The sequence below is a fragment of the Myotis davidii genome, unplaced genomic scaffold (genome assembly GCF_000327345.1).
Source record: "Myotis davidii unplaced genomic scaffold, ASM32734v1 scaffold22, whole genome shotgun sequence".
Taxonomy (NCBI): Eukaryota; Metazoa; Chordata; class Mammalia; order Chiroptera; family Vespertilionidae; genus Myotis; species Myotis davidii.
The window spans coordinates 506,766-528,314 of record NW_006294067.1 but is presented as its reverse complement, the minus strand read 5'-3'; the positions used below and the strand labels follow the sequence as shown (position 1 = coordinate 528,314).

General features: G+C 46.4%; 1 protein-coding gene across 2 annotated transcripts in view; it reads right to left on the bottom strand.

The window, feature by feature from the left end:
- TRPV5 (transient receptor potential cation channel subfamily V member 5) overlaps positions 1 to 20,372 on the bottom strand; it is a 25,236-nt gene extending 4,864 nt beyond the window's left edge. The window contains exons 1-13 of one of the 2 annotated variants that reach the window (XM_006767990.2): positions 20,021 to 20,372; positions 17,650 to 17,747; positions 17,406 to 17,528; positions 16,858 to 16,995; positions 16,470 to 16,568; positions 16,158 to 16,333; positions 15,622 to 15,768; positions 13,577 to 13,789; positions 3,706 to 3,792; positions 3,531 to 3,607; positions 3,149 to 3,314; positions 2,880 to 2,946; positions 761 to 1,029 (exon numbers count right to left, since the gene is read on the bottom strand). In XM_006767990.2, coding sequence (XP_006768053.1) covers positions 761 to 1,029; positions 2,880 to 2,946; positions 3,149 to 3,314; positions 3,531 to 3,607; positions 3,706 to 3,792; positions 13,577 to 13,789; positions 15,622 to 15,768; positions 16,158 to 16,333; positions 16,470 to 16,568; positions 16,858 to 16,995; positions 17,406 to 17,528; positions 17,650 to 17,747; positions 20,021 to 20,148 — 1,788 coding nt within the window. In that variant the 5' untranslated portion in view covers positions 20,149 to 20,372. The remainder of the gene's footprint in view (positions 1 to 760; positions 1,030 to 2,879; positions 2,947 to 3,148; positions 3,315 to 3,530; positions 3,608 to 3,705; positions 3,793 to 13,576; positions 13,790 to 15,621; positions 15,769 to 16,157; positions 16,334 to 16,469; positions 16,569 to 16,857; positions 16,996 to 17,405; positions 17,529 to 17,649; positions 17,748 to 20,020) is intronic. The other variant, XM_015566705.1, reaches the window with a different exon arrangement.
- Positions 20,373 to 21,549: the final 1,177 nt, after the last annotated feature.

The window sequence follows — 21,549 nt, the reverse complement described above, 5'->3', positions numbered from 1 at the left end:
TAAGATTTGGAAACAGCCTAAGTGCCCATCAGCAGATGAGTGGATTAAAAAACTGTGGTACATCTATACAATGGAATACTATGCTGCTGTAAAAAAGAAGGAACTTTTACCATTTGTAACAACATGGATGGAAATAGAGAGCATTATGCTAAGAGAAATAAGCCAGTTGGAGTAAGATAAATATCACATGATCTCACTCCAATGTGGGATATAATGATCAAAATAATTTGATGAACAAGAACAGATCGATCTATAGACAAATGGTGGGGGAGGGGGTGTTAGAGAGCAACCAAAGGACTTGTATGCATGCATATTAACATAACCAATGGACACAGACACTGGGGCAGTAGGGGCTTGCCCAGGGTGAGAATGGCTGGGGGGGAGGGGAAGGGTGTCAATTTGGGATAAAGGAGACATATGTAAAACTTTAGACAATAAAAAATTCTAAAATTATCAGAAAAAAATAAATAAAAACTAGGATATATAAGAACAAGACTGTTTCTAGTCCTCCCTGGACTCAAAGATGATGGCTGAATCTATTTTTCCCTTGTGATCAATATCCTCAGATCTTGGATGTTGATCCTACCCATTGCTACCATTTTACCCTCCTTTGTCTCCTAGATCTATCCAAATGTATCTCTGTTGAGATGACAGCCCCACTGGGTTTTTATGACTCTCCTAAGTCATCCACCATAACATAACACTCTGATTTTCCCCCCTACCCCCTGCTCCTTAGTAAGACTAACACTAGTAAACTTACCTGAGCCCTCCAGAGCTCATCCCGCTCTTGAGCCACTCGCCAGTGAGTGTCACCCATCATGGCTATGAACAGGTTGAGCATAAGTAGTGTGGCGATGATGGCAAAGGCCGCATAGGTGATGTGGTATATGAAAGGCAAATCCACGTCATAGTTGGCAGGGCCATCGATGAGGGTGAGGAAAAGCTCAAAGGTCGTGAACAGTGATGTGGGGTAGTTATAGAATTCCCCTAGCTTTTTTGGGTCCTCTGTCTGGAAAATGATAAAGAACGCTGCTCCACCCAAGAAAAAGGCATGGAGATGGAAGAAAAGAGAATAATCACAATAAGCATTCATTCTATTTCCAACATATATCTCTGAACACTTACATGCACCTATACCAACTTACACATCTATAAATATAGATGTGTGAATGTATGCATGTAAGTTACATTTTACCTGTGGACCTGGCTAATCCTGAGACATCCTATGCCAAGTTCATCACTCTGGATAATGTTAATATTCAGACACACACACACACACACACACACACACACACACACACACTAATAGCCCTGCACACGAATCCGTGTGCCTGGCCACTCTGTGCCTGCTGCCCAGAGATTCTCTGTTGCCCAGAGGCCCATCCATGGCCGGGCACGGAACGCTTGCCTCATCGCCGGGGCAACGACGCAAGCATTCTGCGCCCTGACCTGGCCAGAGGCCCACCTGCCGCTGGAAAATGCAAAGACTTCCCTCCCTGTTATCAGGAACTCTGATAAAGGGCTTCCTTCTTCTTTCTCAGCCAGCTTTCACCCCTGTGCCTCGGCCACCAGGCCCTCCTGTCACACTATCCTTCACCCCCTCCACCCTCTGGCCTCCCAGACTTGACCTTGCCTGGGAGTCAGGGGCCACTTGACTCTGCTCAGCTCACCAGTTTCTTCTCTTCTTATGCAAGCATTCTGTGCCCTGGCCAGGCCAGAGGCCCTTCTGTGGCCAGGCACAGAACGCTTGCCTCGTCACCGTGGCAACAAAGCAAGCATTTTGCCAGGCCACTCACACTGCCCACTCTCAGCGGCTGCCCCCCCAAGACTGGGGGACTCCGGCGGGGCTGAGAGGACTGGGCGCCGCCATCTTGTTGCTATGGATGTCGCCATCTTTATGACAGAGTAGTGGTTAATTAGCATATTATCATTTTATTAGATAGGATATATACATATATTTTAGTTTTAACCTTTTATAGTTCAGCTGCTGGTGCAGTTTTTTGGTCTACTGGTTTATGGGATCCCCATTTAATAGGGAATTCCTAAGACAGGAATAGTGCCCTTTGTACTGAGCCCTGGTCTTTGAGAGTTGGAGGGTTCCTCAAATATCATCTAGTACATCCCATTGTCTTATGGATATTCAGTTGAGGACATTGAAGACTGGATTAGAGTTGTTGCCTTTGGCTCTTACTTTCTCTTTCTGCCTAAAAACTTTCTTCTACTCATTTGCTTTCCCTGTCCCTCCCCCTGTCTGCCAGTTTCATGCTGTGATCCTTTCTCTCCTTCCTGCCATTCTCCCACTGCACCCAGGGCCTTCGGTAAGCACCTGCTTGCCTCTCTCTGCCCAGTCTTTCTTCACAACTCTCTGTCTGTTTTCCTCTCTCATTCTTCAAACTCTCCAAACATTTTTTGTACCTCCTTTTGAGAATTCTTTCTCTTTTTTTCAACTTTGACCACACATAGAAAAAAAGCACATTATGTGTTATTGAATGCTTTATGTTTCTTCTATAGGGTACTAGACGGCTTACCTACTGCACTGTCTCTGCCTACATCATTTTCTGAAATCCACATGTGGCCAGTCTTTCCTGTTTAATGTCCCTCTCACTACAAAGCCCTTTTCTACATGTCCTTTAAGGATCTTGCAGGGTGGGTAGTCAACATGAATGTTATTGGCTCAGAAAGTCAGAGCACATGGGTTTACCTTCTAGGCCAACCTGAGTGACCTTGGTTCTATGGGTGTCAGTGTGTATTTTGACTCACTTTCCACTTGGGAGGGGGAGTAAATGGGAGTGCAAACAAGAACTGAGAGCAAGAGTGAGAGAGAATATTCTGAAGAATTGGATCCAATTATCTGGTGGGGGAAGGAGTAGTGCTCTTACCTGAGGCAAATCCCAGAATAACCACAACCATCAGCCAGCAGAAACGCAGTAAGTCTCCAAAAATCATCTACAGAAAACAGAAGGGGAGAGAGGGTGGAGTGATCCTTTTCCCATTTGCCTCTCAGCAGTTATCGCTAATTGATCAGGAGGTCTCTGGAGTTCCACCATATCCACTCTGAGCAGCATTTTTCTTTTGGCTCCCACCCTCTCCCTCTGTCTGGGAAGATCCCATGGATGAAGCCAGAGGAAACTTTGGGGAAAGCACTGACCTTCTGAATCATGATACTGAAGGGACCCAACATCTGGAATCCTCGGGCAAAGTATATAACGCTGCACCAGCCCAGTACCAGACCGAGGGACATGGGCACCACCTCCCCTCTGGTGTTGGAGAGCCTCATCACCATGGTCACCAGCACTAGGGAGGCAGAGGTGATGCTGGGGGGGAGAGAAGAGATCAGGAAGTGAGAGGAAGGCTGGATATTCTAGGTCCTCTCCAACACAGTCATGACTTGGGTGGTACCTATACACTTAGACTTAATCTTTATATCTGAAACACACATATAGGAAAAGTAAGCTGAGGTCTAGGTCCCAGAGAGACCTGGAGCAATTCTGGTGAGGGAAGACATGGGGCTGGAAGGAAGGGACACTCACATGATGACATGGAATGGCCCACCAAGGACAGTCTGTCCAAAATAGCGAGAGACGCCAACCCTGAAGATGTCTGGGATCTGGGAAGAGGCCAGTAAAACAAAAAGAGCATGAGGACTGCAGTTCAGTCTGGGGTCTCAGGTAGATGGCCTTGGCCTGGACCCCATGTGTACCTCACCTCTAGGATCAGCATGATTAGAGCCCCGACGACGGTCACCAGCTCCCCCACCAGTCGGATTTTATCCTGTTCAGTTACATAGGCCTCCTATGAGGGAAAATTCAGGATGAGAAATGCTTTCTGATGGATTGAAACTCAAATCCTTTTGGGCAAGTGGTCTAATGCAAGGGTGGAGAACTTTAGGCCCACGGGTTGCATAAAGTCCATGAAATCATTTGGTCTGACCCTGCCAAGGCATTAAGGGTGAATGAATTAAATGTTTGACCAAATATAGCAGGCTAATTTTTTTATACCAGGCTAATTTTTAAGTTGATAATTTTGTATGGCCCACAAATGATGCTATAAATATCCAAATGGTCCTTGGCAGAAAAAAGGTTCCACACCCCTGATCTAAAGTAACTAAGGTCTATCCAAAATGAAGAAAAGATCACCTTTCTACACCACCACACACAGGATGGTTTTGTCATTGTGGCTAACTCTGTGACCAGGACATTCGTCTGTGTATCCATATGTTGCTTATGCTGATAACTTGAGTAATTCCCTAGCAAGTCATCTTTTATACATATGTTATGAGTGGTAATTTATGATATATGTACCGAAGGGCTGTGATCACCTTTCAGAGCATCAAGTTTAGAAAGTTATTGTAATAGGAAGAGGTATTAGTGGCTTGGAATGGTTTCAGCTATGCGGAAATTCCAGCTTTTCCAATCCCATTGTGGTTCCTGGCAGGTAGAAGAGACTATAAACATATCACAGAATTCAGTTTCCCGTGTGGAGCCAGAACCCACTAACTCTAGCACAACCTCGACTCAGTCACTAGACTTTCCTGATCTTGAGGTTTCTCATCTGAAAAATGGAAACTCTGATGCTTACCTCCCCAGGGTTACTGTGAAGTTGGAATTAGATGATGTATTTGGTTGTACTTCATAATCTATAAAATAGTATAGATATATTTATCATGGTTTTATTAGGACTTGGCAATAGAGAAAAGAGCAGGCAAGGTGCTAGAGACACTATGCGGATTTTAGTTCTGAGGAAGGGCCCCTGTCTTGTCCTGAGCAGTAGGTGTAGAAGCTATAGTCCTATGTTCAAGATAAAAATAAGACCATCCTTTTGGGATGCATATTACATCATAGTGAGTCTTTGCAACATTATACAGAGATAGTGATGGAGTTCTACCATAATGATCTTTAACTTTTTTGAAGTTCTGAGCACATCTGAGACTATCATAAAGACTACAGACCCTCCTTCCAGAAAACAGTTCATACATATGCAGTCCCCACATAAATTTAGACAAATAATTTTAACACATTCAGTACCCTTTACACTTTTGAGAACTCTGTTCTCCATACTCACATCTCTGAATAGTGTAACCAAGTTAGGAGTTGAGTGACCCTGGAGTCAGTGCGAAAGTTGATGATTTCAACTGGAGAGGATATGATTGCTCATGACACATAAGGAAAGCTAAGTAACTTTACTCTGCTAATAAACTGGAACCTCTTAGCATCTCTCTGTAGGCTACTTTGGTGGTGCACTCACTGGTACAATAAGAGGCATAGCTTTTGAAACAGGAAGAGATGTCATATGGTAGGAGGTGATCTATGGTATAAAAAAAGTACCCACCAAGTGCCTTATGGCTCAGAATGTGTAAAACAGCTCAAAAGAAGCCAAGGAGATAGCCTTTAAGCATAGGGCCAGACTGACCAGCAGATGGTTGAAATGTTGAAACTATATCATATGGGGCCAAGAAAGACCGGGAAAAGAGTTGGTATCTGTGCCTGCCGAACATTGTGATCTAACAACCCGTGACTAGATTTTAGTTACATTTTTGTTGTTTAAAGAATTGATGATCTGTAAACTTCTCTGACATTTATCTGTCTTGGGAAACTAGTTAATTGTATTATATCATATAATGGGAAATTTCCTTTTCCTTTGTTTTCAAGGAAGCCCAGAGTTCTCTCTTCATCCTCAGCTCTAGAAACTACTTTGAATACCCTCTTCTCCATCTTGAAATTCAGTTAATGGGCTTTGTTCTTTATCTTAATGTTCCCATGACATCTTGTAAAACATGCCAACTCCTTTTGAGATCAGGTAGTAAGTAATAGGATAAATAAGTATGTTAACTATAGAAACAAAATAGCACTAAATATAAAAATAACTGCATCGATGTCATATACATGTCCATACAAAATTTTTGAATTCAGTTTAAAACTTTGTATCTTGACCCTTGCTGGTGTGGCTGAGTTAGTTGAGTGTGGTCTCATGCACTCAAAAGTCACCATTCAATTCCCAGTCAGGGCACATGCCAGGGTTGCAGGCTCAATCCTCAGTAGGAGGCATGCAGGAGGCAGCCAGTTGATGTTTCTCTCTGTCCCTCTCCCTTCCTCTCTTTCTCTAAAAATCAATTAAAAACATATTTTTAAAAATTCTTTTTAAAACTTTGTATCTTGGTTGAGTATGTCTACAAAACTGCCACCAACCTTCCCTTGCCTCAATTAAGAAGAAAAGGAAGTACTGTGCACAAATTGGTCAGGTGAGTTATAGGGATGAGTACGCCCCTAGAGGACAGTGGGAGAGTGGCACCAGCTCTTCCCCAGGGATGAAAAGGTGAAACCCCAACTAATGAGAAATGTTAGGGACAATTTCTATCACCACCACCACCTTCTGGGATTTCCCCTCACCAGTACTGTTAGTTTGTTCAGCAGATTCCTTTACAGGCACATGATCCCTGCACAAGTTCACTGGTGAGTAACAGAGGTGTCCAGAGACCCCAAGTGTTTGTATCTGCTCCACCTGGGATCTGATTACCCTAAAAAGTAGTTTCCTTCACCACTTTGTTGCCAAAGGTCCTTTCCCTTAAACCAGGCAGTAGGGCGCTACAGTCTCCTTCCTCCATCATGTTTCCCTGGCTCACCCTTACTTAATCCTCGAGATTTAAGTCACAGCTTTCCTCCTGGGTCAGGTGACTCTTCTGTAGGTCCACGGTGCCACTCTGTTCACAGCCCTCACACTGAAATCATTGGAGCACTCCAGGTCTCACCAGTAATCTTAGAGTTCCCTGAGAGCAGGGACATCTAACTCTGACTTTTCATCCACAACACACAACATAGTAGGTGTTCCCATAATAAGAAAGAAAAGAAGGAAAGAGGGAAAGGAGAGGGTGAACAGGTAGGTAGCAGCCGAGCATGATCTGACAGTTGCAGGAGAATGGTCAAGGGGACTCAGGATGTGGGGATGGGGGAAAGGGTGATAATTAATTGGGCTTTTCTTGGATTTTCAGGTTCCTAGCTCAAGGTCACTTAAGCAGGCGTGACTAATATTACACAGAAAATATTCCACCCCACGCTTTAAAAACAAATGTCTTCCAGCAATGACCAGAAGTCTTTACATCATCACATGGCTTGAAATTTCAGGTGTTGTCAGCAGCTAACTCCTCGGCAAAGGCTGACTTCAGTGAGAATTGGCCCAGTGAGATTGCTTCACTTGCCAGCTGGCTGAGCTCATTGCCTTGAAGGAAATGCCCAGAAGGGATGTGCATAGCACAAGCATGTACCACCAGGGGGAAGGGTGGGGAGCAAGCATGGATGACCTGGGAGGAAGCTGGGAGGACACCAGAAAAAGTTATCAAACCTCAGTCCTAGACCCACTTTTCCTCCCCAAGATTCCAGTCTTACAAAGGAATGAAGCTCCCAGAAAGAGTCTTAACTGGCTCATAAAGAAGAGTTACTCTGATCCTCTCAAATGCACAGGGGTTTCTTACTAGGTGCCCATCAGAAACAACTGGGAAGTTTTTGTCACGACATCCATACCCAGGCAAACACTGGGGATTCTCACTCAATTAGTTTGGATCAGAGACCTAGCATTTTTTTTAAATGTAGGCGTGCCTTCTATACTTCAAGTTGAGAACCACTAGACCAAAAAAGAGGAAAATCTCCCGGTTCTCATCTAATGCCGGAAGCTGGTCCACCCTTGCTGCTTGACACAGTCGCTGCAGGGAAGAAACATCTGCACAGCTTATGTTTCAAGGGACCTGGCGTACATGGCATATGTTTGCTCCCCCTCTTAGCACTACGTGTTTTAAACAGGACCACCTCCCCGAGAAAGGTTGTTTCCCCAGGTGAGGATTTTTCCCTGGAGTTAGGGATTAACAGGACTAAGGAAGAGAATAAATCAGTGAAACCCCCTAGTGTTACAGAAATACCATGTACTACTTATGAAGAACTTGGACTAAGACTGTTGGCAATAAATCTGGGACTTGTTGGGCCCACATCCCCAGGGGTCTGCCCACCAGGGAAAGAAATAAAACTTATACCCCTGGAGATCCACGGACACAGGGCAGTCCCAGGGAAGGCAAGCAGTGAGGCTGGGAGGACATAACCTTTACTGGGTAGGATAATCTCCTTCAGTCACTTCCTTGTAGCCTATCAGTAGAGCAGTGACCTTGGAATAGCCCTTATAATGGAACACTGAGATTAACCTAGACAAGATTAAAAGGTTACTTTCTTGTAGCTTAATAGAACAATAGAGTAACCTTGGAATGGAGATAAAAAACGCCCTAACCTTTGGAATAGAATGGATAGGATTAAAATCAACTAGTATAAATACAGATGTAACAGGACAATAAAGACAGAACCTGGCTGGAGAACCTGGAATGAGAACCTCACTATGCTGATCAACTGAACCTCTGCCTGTGTCATTCCTTCTTCGCCAACTCTGTCCACACCTTTGGGAACCCCTGGACCTGCTGGGGCTTGACCCCAACAATCTAAGACTGCTTTCCAAGCATTTTATTTTATGTCTTGGTCTCTGCATTTTCTCAGAGGAGTCCTTACCAAAGAAGGAAGACCTACCCTATATCCTATCAAAAACGGTTCCTATGGTCAAATCTAGAAAATAGACAGTAGCTTTGGTAGCTGGGTGTGGGAGACACTTCTGTATGTGACTCCCTGCCCTGGCACTCCAGTGTCCCTCATCTTTCCAGGGAAAGATTAGATGTGGCCAGATGAGTGTGCAGGCCCAGGTTCAGGGCAAAGCCTGGAGACATACATTTCTCATGCAATGGATCCCCTAAGAAGGAAAACTGGAATTCAGCACCTTGGTCTGGAGGGAGAAATGGCCTGGCTTCATATTAAAGGGGAAGGTTCGGAGTGAAGCAGACCAGAACCCAAGACCCAGCGCTGCCCTCACTAGATGAGTGTCTTTGCCAATGTATTTAACCTTTCTTGATTGACTTCAGATTCACTGTCTTAAAAATGGTGATAATAATATTATTTATTTATTAGGATATGTATGAAGATCGAATGGTATGAAAGTGTTTTATCATCCAAAATAGGGTATACAAAATTAAAGCATCACCCAGCAGTGAGTCAGAAGTGCAGAATCTCAGATCCCACTCCAGACTTGCTTCCAGAATATTCAATTTCACAGAATCCCCAGAACACATGTAAAGTGCACCAAGCAAGCACTCAGTAGATGCTGTTTTTACCTAGCTGGCTCCCTGCTTCTCTTCATCTATTTCCCTGTCTTTAATTTGCTGTGATTGTTCCACAGGAAGTGGTTAGGATCCCTGAACAAAACAGTGTAGAGTTGGAGATCAGTGGGGCTTCCAAATAGCTGGGATGAGAGCTGTGTCATTGAGAGCTTTGAGAAACAATGATGTGTAGACAGATCAATCCACTGACCATGACAAGCAGAGGATGATTTTAAATGAATGGAAACCTGCCTGCCATGTCACTCCTGCCACCGTCTTCTCCCTTACTCTCTGTATCCAATCCTTTGCACTGTAGCATTGATTTTACCTTCAATAAGTCTCCTAGTGCTAAACCTTTCTCTCAGTTTCCCCATCACAACCCAAGAACAATTAACCATTGTCTCTTTCTTGCTAACCTATAGTTACCTCTTAACTGATCTCCCTACATCATCCCTGGCCTTCTCCAATCAGTTCTCCACCCTACAGAGACATTTTTCTAAAATAAAGTCTAGTCAGGCTCTCCCTTCTTTAAAATCCTTCAGAGCTCTCCATTACTTCTGGATAAAGAGTGTGGCTTCTCTATCAGTATGGCCTGCAAGGCCCTGATGATCAGCAAAAGATTTGCCTGGACAGCTTCCTCTGGAGGCTCCTGCCCAGCTCCTGCGCTCCCAGTCTTCACTCAGTGCCTAGACGTTGGCAAGGCTCTTTCTGCCTTTGCATAGGCCTCTTTTCTGCTTAAACTCACTTTGTACCTTTCTCTCTTACCCAAGTCCTAGCTCAGTAATAAAAGGCCAGAGTTTTTCAGACCATGTTGAATTTCTAACACCTAGAATAATATCTAGGCTCTATGAAGCTCTCAATGATTATTTGTTTAATGAATGAATTAGTGAAATTTTTTGGTGGGGGAAGGGACAGAGGAGATATTGAAAACATTTTCAAGGAACAAATGGAAATTTGATGATGGAAAATCTTCAAGAGACAAAGAGATCTGATGGTGAGTGACTAATGCCCTCTAATGATTGGAGTGATTGACTTCAGACTGGACAGCTGGAGCTGAATCAATATCAAAGATGGAAATTGGTAGTTTTCAGCCTTGGCTAAATATCAGGATCACTAAAAGAGTTTCTTATAAATACCAATGGAGGGCCTCTCTCAGACATTCTGACTTATTAGGTGTGATGTAGCTTACTTAAAACTGGTATCTTTACTAGCTTCCCATGTTTGTAATGCGCAATCTTGGTTAAAAACTATTCATCTAGACCGCCATGGGCAAACTATGGCCCACGGGCCGGATCCGGCCCGTCTGAAATGAATAAAACTTAAAAAAAAAAAAGACCGTACCCTTTTATGTAATGATGTTTACTTTGAATTTATATTAGTTCACACAAACACTCCATCCATGCTTTTGTTCCAGCCCTCCGGTCCAGTTTAAGAACCCATTGTGGCCCTCGAGTCAAAAAGTTTGCCCACCCCTGACCTAGACAGATCTGTTAAAACTAACAACCAAGCTGCCTGACTCCCAGACTTTGAACTGTCTACCCACCTGCAAACCTAAGAGAACCAATGCTATAGTGACTGTTGTACTGCCCAAACCAAATAGACATTGAATGGAGATAGGAAATTAACTCCACTTAATTAACAGAGTTCTTGGGAAACTCTGGAAGAGCATAACTTTTATGGATGAACAAGGAGGCATCTTAGGCTTAAGACACCCATTAAGATATCTTTAAGACTAGATTGAGATGAACTCCATCCTCATATACATCTGCTTTTGTGTAGTGTGCAGTATTTTTGTTTCACTTCAGCTGTCTTGAGACGGTGCTCTAGGCCAGTGATCGGCAAACTGCGACTCGGCAAACCACGGCTCATGAGCCACATGCGGCTCTTTGGCCCCTTGAGTGTGGCTCTTCCACAAAATACCGACTTCTGCGCATAGGCCACGAAGTTTCAATCACACTGTACGAGTGCACCCACTCGTGGTATTTCATGGAAGAGCCACACTCAAGGGGCCAAAGAGCCACATGAGGCTCGCGAGCCGCGGGTTGCCTACCACGGCTCTAGGCTATCCTCATGGAGCCCAGTGACTGCTCCAGAACCCACGAGATCCACAGAGGAAATCCTACAGTGACTAAGACTGAAATCCTGTGTGTTCAGATTGATTAATTTAATTGGATGTTAAAGTATTCATTTGTCTAACAAAAAGCTCCATGGGCTAAGGAACCTGTCAACAATTGCATTAATCAAATCAACACATGTATTGATACATTTTCATTTTTTCAAGACTTTCAAGTAACAAAAAAGCAGGAAAAAATTTCTATTAGCTAACTAATCTGGTGCATCATGAAAGCAGAATCTTTCAGATCACGGTGATAGGTGTAAAAGCCTCTGACCTGATCCAAATTGACTTACTATTGAATGCAAGGAACACAAAAAATTCATAAACTCAGGACCACGTCTCAAGGGGCAATGCCAAAGAATAGGAACCTCTCATTCGTGAGCTTTGCTATACAAACCCCTTACAATAGCATTCTTAACCTTCTTAGTCCCCCTTCCCCATGAAGGTAAAGATATTTGAAAGTCAAGAGTCTGCTGTTTGGACCAATAATTACTTAAATAGCAGGAGGTGAGAGGCACTTCTGTATGTGACTCCCCAGGCTTTTCTCACATACTCTACTGAAAAGTCAATGATTTTCTATTAAAATGGATAAGCAAAAATTCCAAACCATCACTATGGTCTTTTTTTTAGAGAGAGAGAGAGAGAGAGAGAGAGAGAAAAGAAGATGAGTAGGCACAGTCAGCTAAAATTATGCTTCACCTAGTCCTGAGGCAAGGGGAGGGGTTTTATAATATAATTTAGACTATCTGGGTCAAAGGAACATGTTTGTACACAATTAGTCCTGCCCCAAAGAGAAAGTCACACAGGGAGGAGATTTGGTGCTAATTAATCACTTGGCATCACCAACTCTTGGGCCAGAACACTTTCTACATTCCAGATCCAGAAAACCCCTAAATAAGCTTGAGACAAAGGAAGGCTGGGAATTAGTGCATCTGCAGAAATAGGGCTGGAGATGTTGGAAAAGCTCAGCTACCCCAACTCCTTCATGTTTATATCTTTTTCCACTTCTAGCCACTCATCCATTCACTTGGCCATCTTCTAAATGTCCTTAGTTCCCCAGTTTGGTCTCCATACTAGGGGCAAGCCTCATGCCCATTTTGAGATGCATGGGACACAAATTCCCCTAAGCACTCATGCCCTCCTCTAACAAGTCAGCAAATCCTTTTTTATGAGAGACAGGGCTCTGGATACATAAGCATCTGTCTATATATTTAGAGGTGGTTATAGAAGCAAAAGAGATAGAGTGTCTTGATCTACTTTAGGGTTTAGTGAGGCATTTGGCCCTGTTCCTTCTCTGAACATACCACTGTCTTTGGTCTAACTTTGCTCCTTGGCCTACGTAGTTTATGCTCTCATTCTGACACTAGTCCAGGCTGAGTTACACCCATGGCTAGTCCATCCTGCATAGAGCATACATCTCCAGTCACCTACCTTCTATTTGCCTGGCTAAATTCTTCCTCCTCTGTCTCACTTTCTGCCCACATGCCTGCAGCCCCTTTCAGCTCTTTTCAGACCACCAGGACAAAAAAGTTGTCCTACAAAAAATTAACCAGCCCAATGTAGCTATGCTTGTTGAATGCCTATCTTCAAAAATACTCATTAGAGTCTACTCATTCTGCTATACTCAAAGGAGGATTTGCTTCCTCTAACAGCAGACTCTTACATTTCTTCCACACCTCTACTCAGTGTCCTCACCACCCAGGTCTCTGAAGGACACCATGGGATGCAAGCCCACCAGAGTAAATTTGCTTCCGAGATTATTGGCTTTGGCCTGGTACACTATCCAGGCATCCTTCTTTAGTGTATCTGACAGGTGATCAGACAGCTGACACATCCTTGCCAATATGCTTCGTATTGACAGAACACAGAAGAGAATGGAAGCCAGAGGGCTATGATGCCCTCACCGAGATGAAACGGACCCAGACATGGACATGGAGCATGATTTCCCTCCTGTTAGAACAACAGGGTTTCCCTTCAAGTTCACATTACAAAAGACTGGTCCTCTCCCTACACTGAAAGGACTTTTACCAATGCACAGTATTCCTAACACCAAGAATCCTTTCAAAGTCAGTGAGAGAAGCCACAACTCCCTGGACAAGTGTATTTTTACTCAGTAAGCCTCCTTTCTGGTGCCCCTATCTCATGTCCAACTGCTGTCAGTTGCTTAAGAGCCTGCAGCTATTAGAGCCCAGTGAAGGTTATCTTCCCTGGGTAGTATCATTTTGGTCTCCAGCACCATCGCCCCATTTTAACATTCGCTTTCATTTCCTTCTGTGAAGAGTCACCTGTAGCAGCTTCTGTTCCATAAGGGTGATATCTCGGGAACCTGTGTGATTGCTGCTACAATTCTTGAGGGGGCGGTTGACACAGCACATGGTGAAGCAGCTCATGTAGAGCACATACAAGGCACCCAGAATGCAGAAGTAGGGCCTCCCATATTTCTTCCACTTGAAGCTCACCAGCTGCTTCACTGGGGTCTGTTCCAGGATCTGGCGAGCCTGCCATGGAAGGAGAATGCAGCTTGGGGTGACCAACATAGTGAGCAGTGCAGGGCTTCCCACTGGGTCCCAGATGGACAGGGCAGTCACCAGCACTGGCATCATCATTTTTTTTACAGACAATTAGTGAACCTCTTTTATATGCTAGGGCTACGGATCAAGTGTTATAGAAGTGAACACAAGGCACTATAGCATCATTGAGGCATTGAACAATGAGCAGCACATAGTTGAGTGAAGGGAAAGTTCATAAGATCATTCCATGAAGTAGTAGCGATTGCCAAGGCAGGAAGGTATGAGAAGCCATTTGCAGATGAGATGTTTGGGGATAAGAGATAACCTGTTGGGAGTCATGGGCAGGAGTTAAAATGAATGAATGCTATAATGGACAGATTATCCTACATCATGAATGTTAAAGTGGGGAGTTTGAACTTTTTTTTAAACATAATGAGAAGCAATTGGGAGTTCAAGCAAGGAAGTAGCCAGATTTGTTCTAGAGGTCTTATGGTCTGGAGAAAAGCAATAGAGGACCCAGGTAGTAGAATGCGTCAATGACCTCTGATGTAACTAGATAGTGAAAGGTTAAAGATACAAATGTGGGGGGGTAATGGACGTTTGAGAAAATATAAAAAGGCAAATTTTTTTTTAAAAAAAGAAAAATTCAAAGCACAGCTGGAGAGATTAACCATTGACAGAAAGAATATATTTTCCATTAAACCTAGAGAAGAGAGAGAGTGCAGTTTCCAGATATATGTGGCAGGACCAGGCAGGAAGATTAAGAAGGTAGGAGACTGGGTCTTCTGATAGAACTAAGGGGGAAGGCAGTGAGGGACATAAAAGGAGCGGGAAGAGAATTTTGAAGGAATAGAAAACTAGCTGACAAAGACAAGAATAAAACCTATAGGAGAATATTGAGAGTTGGCTGAAATCAGAGACCAACGACTTGTGGTGGCACAATCTATCAGAGGGAGTAGGCTCTAATGAGGTATACTGTGTCCAGGAATAACCTCCAAGGAAGTTCATACAAACTAGCCACTCACCTTTTCTTCTTTTCATTACCACTTAGTCATCTGAGTTTATGACTCTAGACGATTCCTAAGAAATTAACAACTAGCAAATAAATACCAGAAGCTTTATCTAGCCACTATCTTGTGGATTCCTGGTAGTTCAAAGTATTTTATCCTCTCTACCTGTCTTCAACATATTTGCCTTTCCCTCATATCACTCAACTCGGGCTGATCATTGTTTTTCCCTCTCTAGAAAGCTCTCTTTTTTTCTCATCTTCCTGGGAATTCCTAACTCCTCCTTAAAGACCCACCTCAGGCACTTCTGGTACATTGTCTCTGATCCACCCAACCTCAATTTTGCTGCCATTATGCACAGTACAAACCCCTGGAATGGTATACATTGTACTCTAACGCAATTATTGAGGAAGGGGACTGTAATTGAGGAAGTTGACAGATAGGAACTGTGTTTTGTTTATTTCTGTATTCTCAGTTCCTTGTACAGCATCTGGGACACAGAAGGTGTTCAATATGCTGAATGACTAAATTAATGAGTGAGTGGTAGTAAGTAAGCAACCTCCATTTGGAGAGTTCCTTATCTGAAATGTCAGTGTGACAAAGGTAAGGGAAAAGGACTAGAGCTAAGCAGAGGGAAAGTGCAGTCAGGAAAGGGGTGTTGATTGGACTTTTCTCCCAAACATTCCAGGAGTCTTGTCTCCATATATTTTCATATATTATCAGGTGAGGAAGTGTCTGGAACCCAGGATCTTAGCAAATGGATAGGCTCTGCACGAACACATGACAGTCCCTGATCCTCCATCTCATCCTTACCTCCCGCTTCTTAGAGGAGACCACGAGCTCCAGAAAGGACACCTTTTCTCCCCAGGAATCGATCTCTGTGAGGTCATAGAGAGTAGAGGTCAGCGGCCCGTAGGTCCACTGGATGTGCTTCCGCTTCTGTATCAGGTGTTGGAACATCTGTGAGAACACAGCAGTGAGTTGGAGTGTCAGTGTGTGAGAAGCTGGTCCAGGGGAGCACCACCACTGAAGAGCTTGGCACCCATTCCTTGGGACTGATGACAGTCAGGACGTAGCAAGCCTTTGATTCCATAAACCTCCTTATTATTTTGTTGTTATCTTTCCTTCCCACAAACCTTACAAAGATCTGAAAGAAGAGAACAGGCAAAGGGAACAGAACTTTGGGTTCCCAGTAGATATTCTAAAGAATGAGCCTCAGGTCCTCCTTAGCCAGGGATTCCTGAGGCTGAGGCTTTTAGTGACAGAGTTGGAAGTAAGGGACTACCATCCTTTTGGAGAGTTTGAGGAGATGGATCTGAGAACATGTAGGGTTGGAGGGTGTCCCTCACCACAGTGTTGCCCTCCACTCCAGCCAGCTTGAAGGGGGTGAGACCCTGGTGATTGGGTATAAGGTCCAGGGACTGCAGGTGGCCCCCATGCCCATCATAGGACAGCAGCAGGTTGTACATCTGGCAGGCAAAGGTCTTGTTGGGCTGGAAGACGAGGATGTGCAACACTGTGTTTCCTGGGGAGGACACTGGTGTCATGTGGCTGCTGGACCCTAGTCCCTGATGGTCCCCATGGTGGGCCTGACCATTGTCCCAGACCCTCCCCTCCCATTCCGTCTGTTCCCCAGGTCCTTTCCACACTCCAGTGCTTACCCAGGGAGTCCTGGGCCCGGATGTTAGCTCCATGTTCAATGAGCAGACGCACGATCTCCTCACTGCCCACACAGGCAGCAAAGGACAAAGGGTGCTCCCCTGGGGAAACAGAGGGCTCCATGGCATGAGTGCAGGCTGGGATGGGCACCTCCCCAGTGATTGCCTGTTCCTCCACACAGCTCAGCTCTAGACTTGGGGACACTTATCAGCCGAACCAGAGGCAGGGATGGTGCAGAGGCCCTGGGGAATGGGCTCTAGCCTTAAGCCCTATAAGGGCTGACCCCAGTTCACCTCACCCCATCAGGCACAGAGCTCTCCTCATTCCATCCTCCCCTGGCTCTTGCCTGCCACCTACCTCCCCTTCCCCAGCCCTGGCTCTGGCTCTCACCAAAGTAGATGTGGTTGTGGGGGCTGAGGCGGAAAGCTGTTCCTGTAGCTCTGGCAGAGACGCATGCCCCATGGGCTAGCAGGGCTCGCACCAAGTTCACATTCTGGTTCATGATGGCCACGTGCAGTGCAGTCTGACCTGGTTCAGAGAGAGCCCTCAGTCATGGGGATCTGTCCCCATTTCTTCCAAAGGTGCACCATCTGCCTGGCTTGCAGGAGATCCCTGACACATCCTTGAATAGATTTATGCCCTCAGCTTTGCAGACTGGGCTGTGACTGAGGGCAATTAGTCCCTCAGGCTGTTTACTGCATTGTCCCTACCTCTTGGATTTTGGGGACAGGGCATAATTGCAATCACTCTAGTGTTGCTGTGTAGGAAATAGAGTCCTGTCCTTCAGAGAATATGAAAGGAATTGAGGGAAATAATAAATGGCTTGAGGAAGTCGTGGAAGCCAAGACCAGAACCTGTGTATTCTTCCCAACTCAGAGGCCCATGCGAACAGACCCTCCCCTACTTGTTTCCACCTTGAAAAACTGAAGGCTCCTTACCTACAAATGGCTCACAGAGGGTGGACTCATAAACCAGCTCCGGGGCGGCCTCCATCAGCACCATGGCAGCCTCCAGGTTGTCATAGAGGGCCGCTATGTGCAGCGCTGTCTCTCCCAGGGCTCCTGGAGAAGAGTCAGACAGAGGCATCAAACCCTCCCCTCAGGGAACAGACCCCTTTGCAGAAACTCTAGAAGTTCTGGACCAGAGGGGCCCCATCTCTATCACATTAAACTCTGAGCTCACCTCTTTGCCGTAAGTCGCAGCTTCTGTCTAGCAGGAGTTTCTTCAAGACACAAAGGTCATTGTCCTTGGCAGCCTGAAGTAGTGGAGATTCTTGAATCCTGGGAGAAAATGAACATGAGTGATGCAGAGACAGAATTGCAGTGAAGCTGAGAGCAGAGCCATTATATCACACTAGGTCTTCCCGCACTGGGGGCCTGGGCTCATTGAGTAGGAGACTCAGCAGAGGCTTGTAGTGACCAGGAGAGGAGGGCCTGGGCTGCGGAGTGGGTGGTCCTGGTGGCCAGGAGAGGAGGCCATGAGGCCTGGCTGAATCCATCTAAGCTGTGTAAATGTTTCAGGAACCTGGGGAGGTGGAGCAGGTCAGGGAGATGGAACTTTGGTCCCCGGTTGACACCCTGGCCTGGGGAGTTTGCGAGATTAGAACTGGGCAGAGAGGATGAGGCAGGCCAGGTATGAGAGCAGTGTGTGTTTGTGAGTTGCTGAAGTTCTGATTACCCCTCTGGACTGTTTAGGTTCACATCCATGACGGGGGCAGGGAGAGTTTGGGGTGGGTTATGGAGAATCTATTCTGGGTCTTGCCCTCAAATTGAATGGTCTAAACACCCCTGTTGTAACTAAGGGGGAACACAACCTGGAGCTTCTCAGATGGTGCAGTTTGGAGTGCGGGGGGTGGGGAGGGGGGTACCCTGTGGAGAGGCCCACCCCAGGGCACCTCTCTCAGCCAGTCTTTACTTTCCCTGCCTGAATGAGCCAAACAAGAGACAAAACTAAAGCCCACGCTGAAGGGCAAGTCAGTATTAGCTGGCTGTGAAGATGATCACCGGGTCTGGCAGATTGAGGGTCATGAGGGAAAGACAAAAGGCAGACAAACTGACTGGTGACCATGATGTCTCTCAATCCCAATTCCTCTTCAGTGGCCCCGTGAGCCATTGGAAAGGGGGTTTTACTTAGCGAAGCAGTTTTTGTTTGTTTGTTTTTTCTCAAGGCAGAGCTCAGGTCTGCCCTAATTTAACAAAGTGCTCGCAGAAAGGGACCAGCAGAGAGAGGGACAGCCCCTGCCCCATCTCACCTGGACCCTCAGTCCCAGCCGCAGCTCAGGGCAGCCAGGGCTAGGCTCCCAGAGTTCAGCTCTATGCTGTGGGCACTACACACAGCCTGTCCCCCGAAGCCTCCAGTCCACTGCCCCCTGCAGAGGGAAGGTCTGCCCTAATCCCAGTCCAAAGCAGGGACACAGGTGGGAGGCCAAAGGTTCCATTGCAGGGCCTGGAGTGGGTGCTGCTGAGCAAGCAGAGAGCCTTTCCTGGAATGAGGGTTCAGATTGCATCCAAGCTCTGCTACACAATTTGCAAGGCCTGGAGCAAAATGAAAGTGCAGGACCCCTTGTTTAAAATATTAAGAATTTCCAGGTGATAGCAGTGCATTAAATAGAGTGCAGGGCTTTTCTGAAACCCAGAGCCCTGTGCAACTGTAGAGGTCACCTACCTGTGAAACCAGCCCTGGCTAGACCCCTAATCTCCCAGTGTGTGTTCAGCTCATTCCCCGAGCTCCCATGCTCTCCCATGGGAGACAAGTCCTCCAAACACTCCAAGGCAGAGGCCCACCCACAAGATGGGTCCCCGCCCTGCCTGCGCTTCAGGAATCTGGACCTCGGGGCTAATTAGCCAAGATATGACCTGCCCCCAGGTGTATCAGCCCCACCTGCACTGAGTGTCCCAGAAGCAGACACAGGCTTTATCAACAGCTGTATTTCCAGTCCCCAGCACACCGCCGCACATGCCCCACTCAATAAAAGGCAGATGAGCTGGTCACCAACTGATGGTCCGCGAACCACTAGTGATCCATGAGATCCAAAAGGTTGGGGACCGCTCACTGAACTGAGGACTCTCCAGTGTCACCTGGGTTTCCCTCCTTGGCTGTCAGCTCCAGGTGAACAAAGCTCTCCTCCTCTTTCCCACCAATCCATTTCCATTTCTACTAATGCTGATTCCTCCCTCTTTCTTCAACCCACAGGGTCTCATCCCTTCCCCAGCAACCTGCTCTCCACCAGCTTGCACCTGTCTACAACCCCCCTAACATACTGGCTTCTTCCCTCTGGTCCCTCTTGTCCCCACCCTCTTCTCCCACCAGGCAGGCAGATGAGAGCTCTGCCTCTAAATCTATGGAATCCACATCAAGGTCTCCCTGTGTGGCTCAACTCCATCCCCCACCCCTCATCACTGAGAGGGGCAACTTGGGTTTTGTGACTATAACGGTAAGTTGGGAGAAAGGGCACATCCAAGTGCCTGGCGCTGAACTCTGGAGATAGACTGGCGTGGGCAGGAAGGTCTGTGGATCAGCGAGAGGTGGGACACCATGTGACCGGACAGCTTACCTCTTCTGTTGCAGCATGTGGGCCTCATCCAGCTGCTGATCCCAGTCTTTCTCTCTGAACATCCATGAGGTCAGAAGTTTCTGGAGGTGGGTCCAGGGCCCTTTCACCTTGGGTGGAGGAGTCCCCATGTCTTCTCCTTGCAGGCAGGTGGTGGGGCGTGGTAAAGAGGCAGGTCCAGGACAAAGCAGCTACTGAGGAAGTGGCCAGGTTTGCTTGGGGGTTGGGAGTGAGAATGATTGTATCTCCCGTGCTATTTGTATGTGCAGCCTGTGGTTGTGGGGTGTGTGTGTATGCATGTGCACTGGTGACTAGCTGCCCTGTCACGAGAGAGCAGCTTTGCCTGGAAGGGGAGGAGCTGTTTCTAGAGTGAACCTCTGAGACACAGAGCCCGCCCTACAGCCAGGAGGAGAGAGGGGAGGGAACTTTGGCTGTGGGTTGGGGCTGAGACCTGGACAGGTGAGGGGCGGGGCAGAGCACTCTGAATGGGGAGCAAGATGAGAGACCTAGAAGCTGGCTCCCACAAGCAAGGTGAGCAGTCAGTGGGATGCAGGTGATCAGGAAACCATGTCCTCTAGCTGGGCTATCAGCCTGGTTTGAATCCTGGCTCTCTCAGCCCTTGCAAATCAGTTAGATGAGCTTTCTGTGCCTCAGTCTGCTACTCTGTAAAAGGAGGGGAGCACTTCTGCTCTCTTATGGAAGTGGCTTTAAAGCATGATCCTAAGAACTCAAGGATGTTGATTCTCTTTCCAGAGATGAGCTTATAAGCAGCTGGGGCTGCTTCCCTGAGTGGTGGTCATCTCTGTCCTCAACTCTGCAGCCCTGACTCACACAAGAGGTCCAGGCCACCCCTCCTCTGTGAGAAACTCAGGGTGACTCCTCTTCTCTTCCAGCTACTTGGAGCCCCCATCAGAGGAGACCTTCAGAGGGCCCTGTGTTTTCACAACAGGAAGAGAGGCAGGTGAAGGAGGTAGACCCACCCACCTTTGGGTCCCTCTCTGGGAATGAGACAGCAGGAGGAAAGAGTAAGCCAAACTGTCTGATAGGGCAGTTTCTATTTCTCCTCCTAATTGTTTTCAAAGCAGTATATACCTACGACTGAACTGTAGTCATTCAGTAGCCCTAAGAGGTAGGTGGGAATAGGGAAGGTCCTCTTTATTTCATAAGTGAGAAGACCAAGATGGAGCCCAGACGGGAAGAGTGAATACCTACAGCAAGTAGCAAAACTGGAACTGGCTTTAAAGTTGAAACCTTAGCTCCAGATCACATGCCAGACCTTGTTGCTTCTTAGGAACCTTCTGCCTATAAAGATGTGAGAGATCTGAGTAGAGATAGTCAGAGGACCCTCCCCCTTGGGGGTCTCCAGGAGCAGGGGGAATGCTCGCTTCTTTTGCTATAAGAATGAAGGTGTTTTTTCTAGCAGTTGCAAGGTGGACAAAACAACCTTTAGAGTAGGACAGGAGTTGAAAGGAAAATAAAAAAGGCAAGAAAGAGTAGATGCCAGAGACAAGGAGAAAGCATGCTCTCACCCT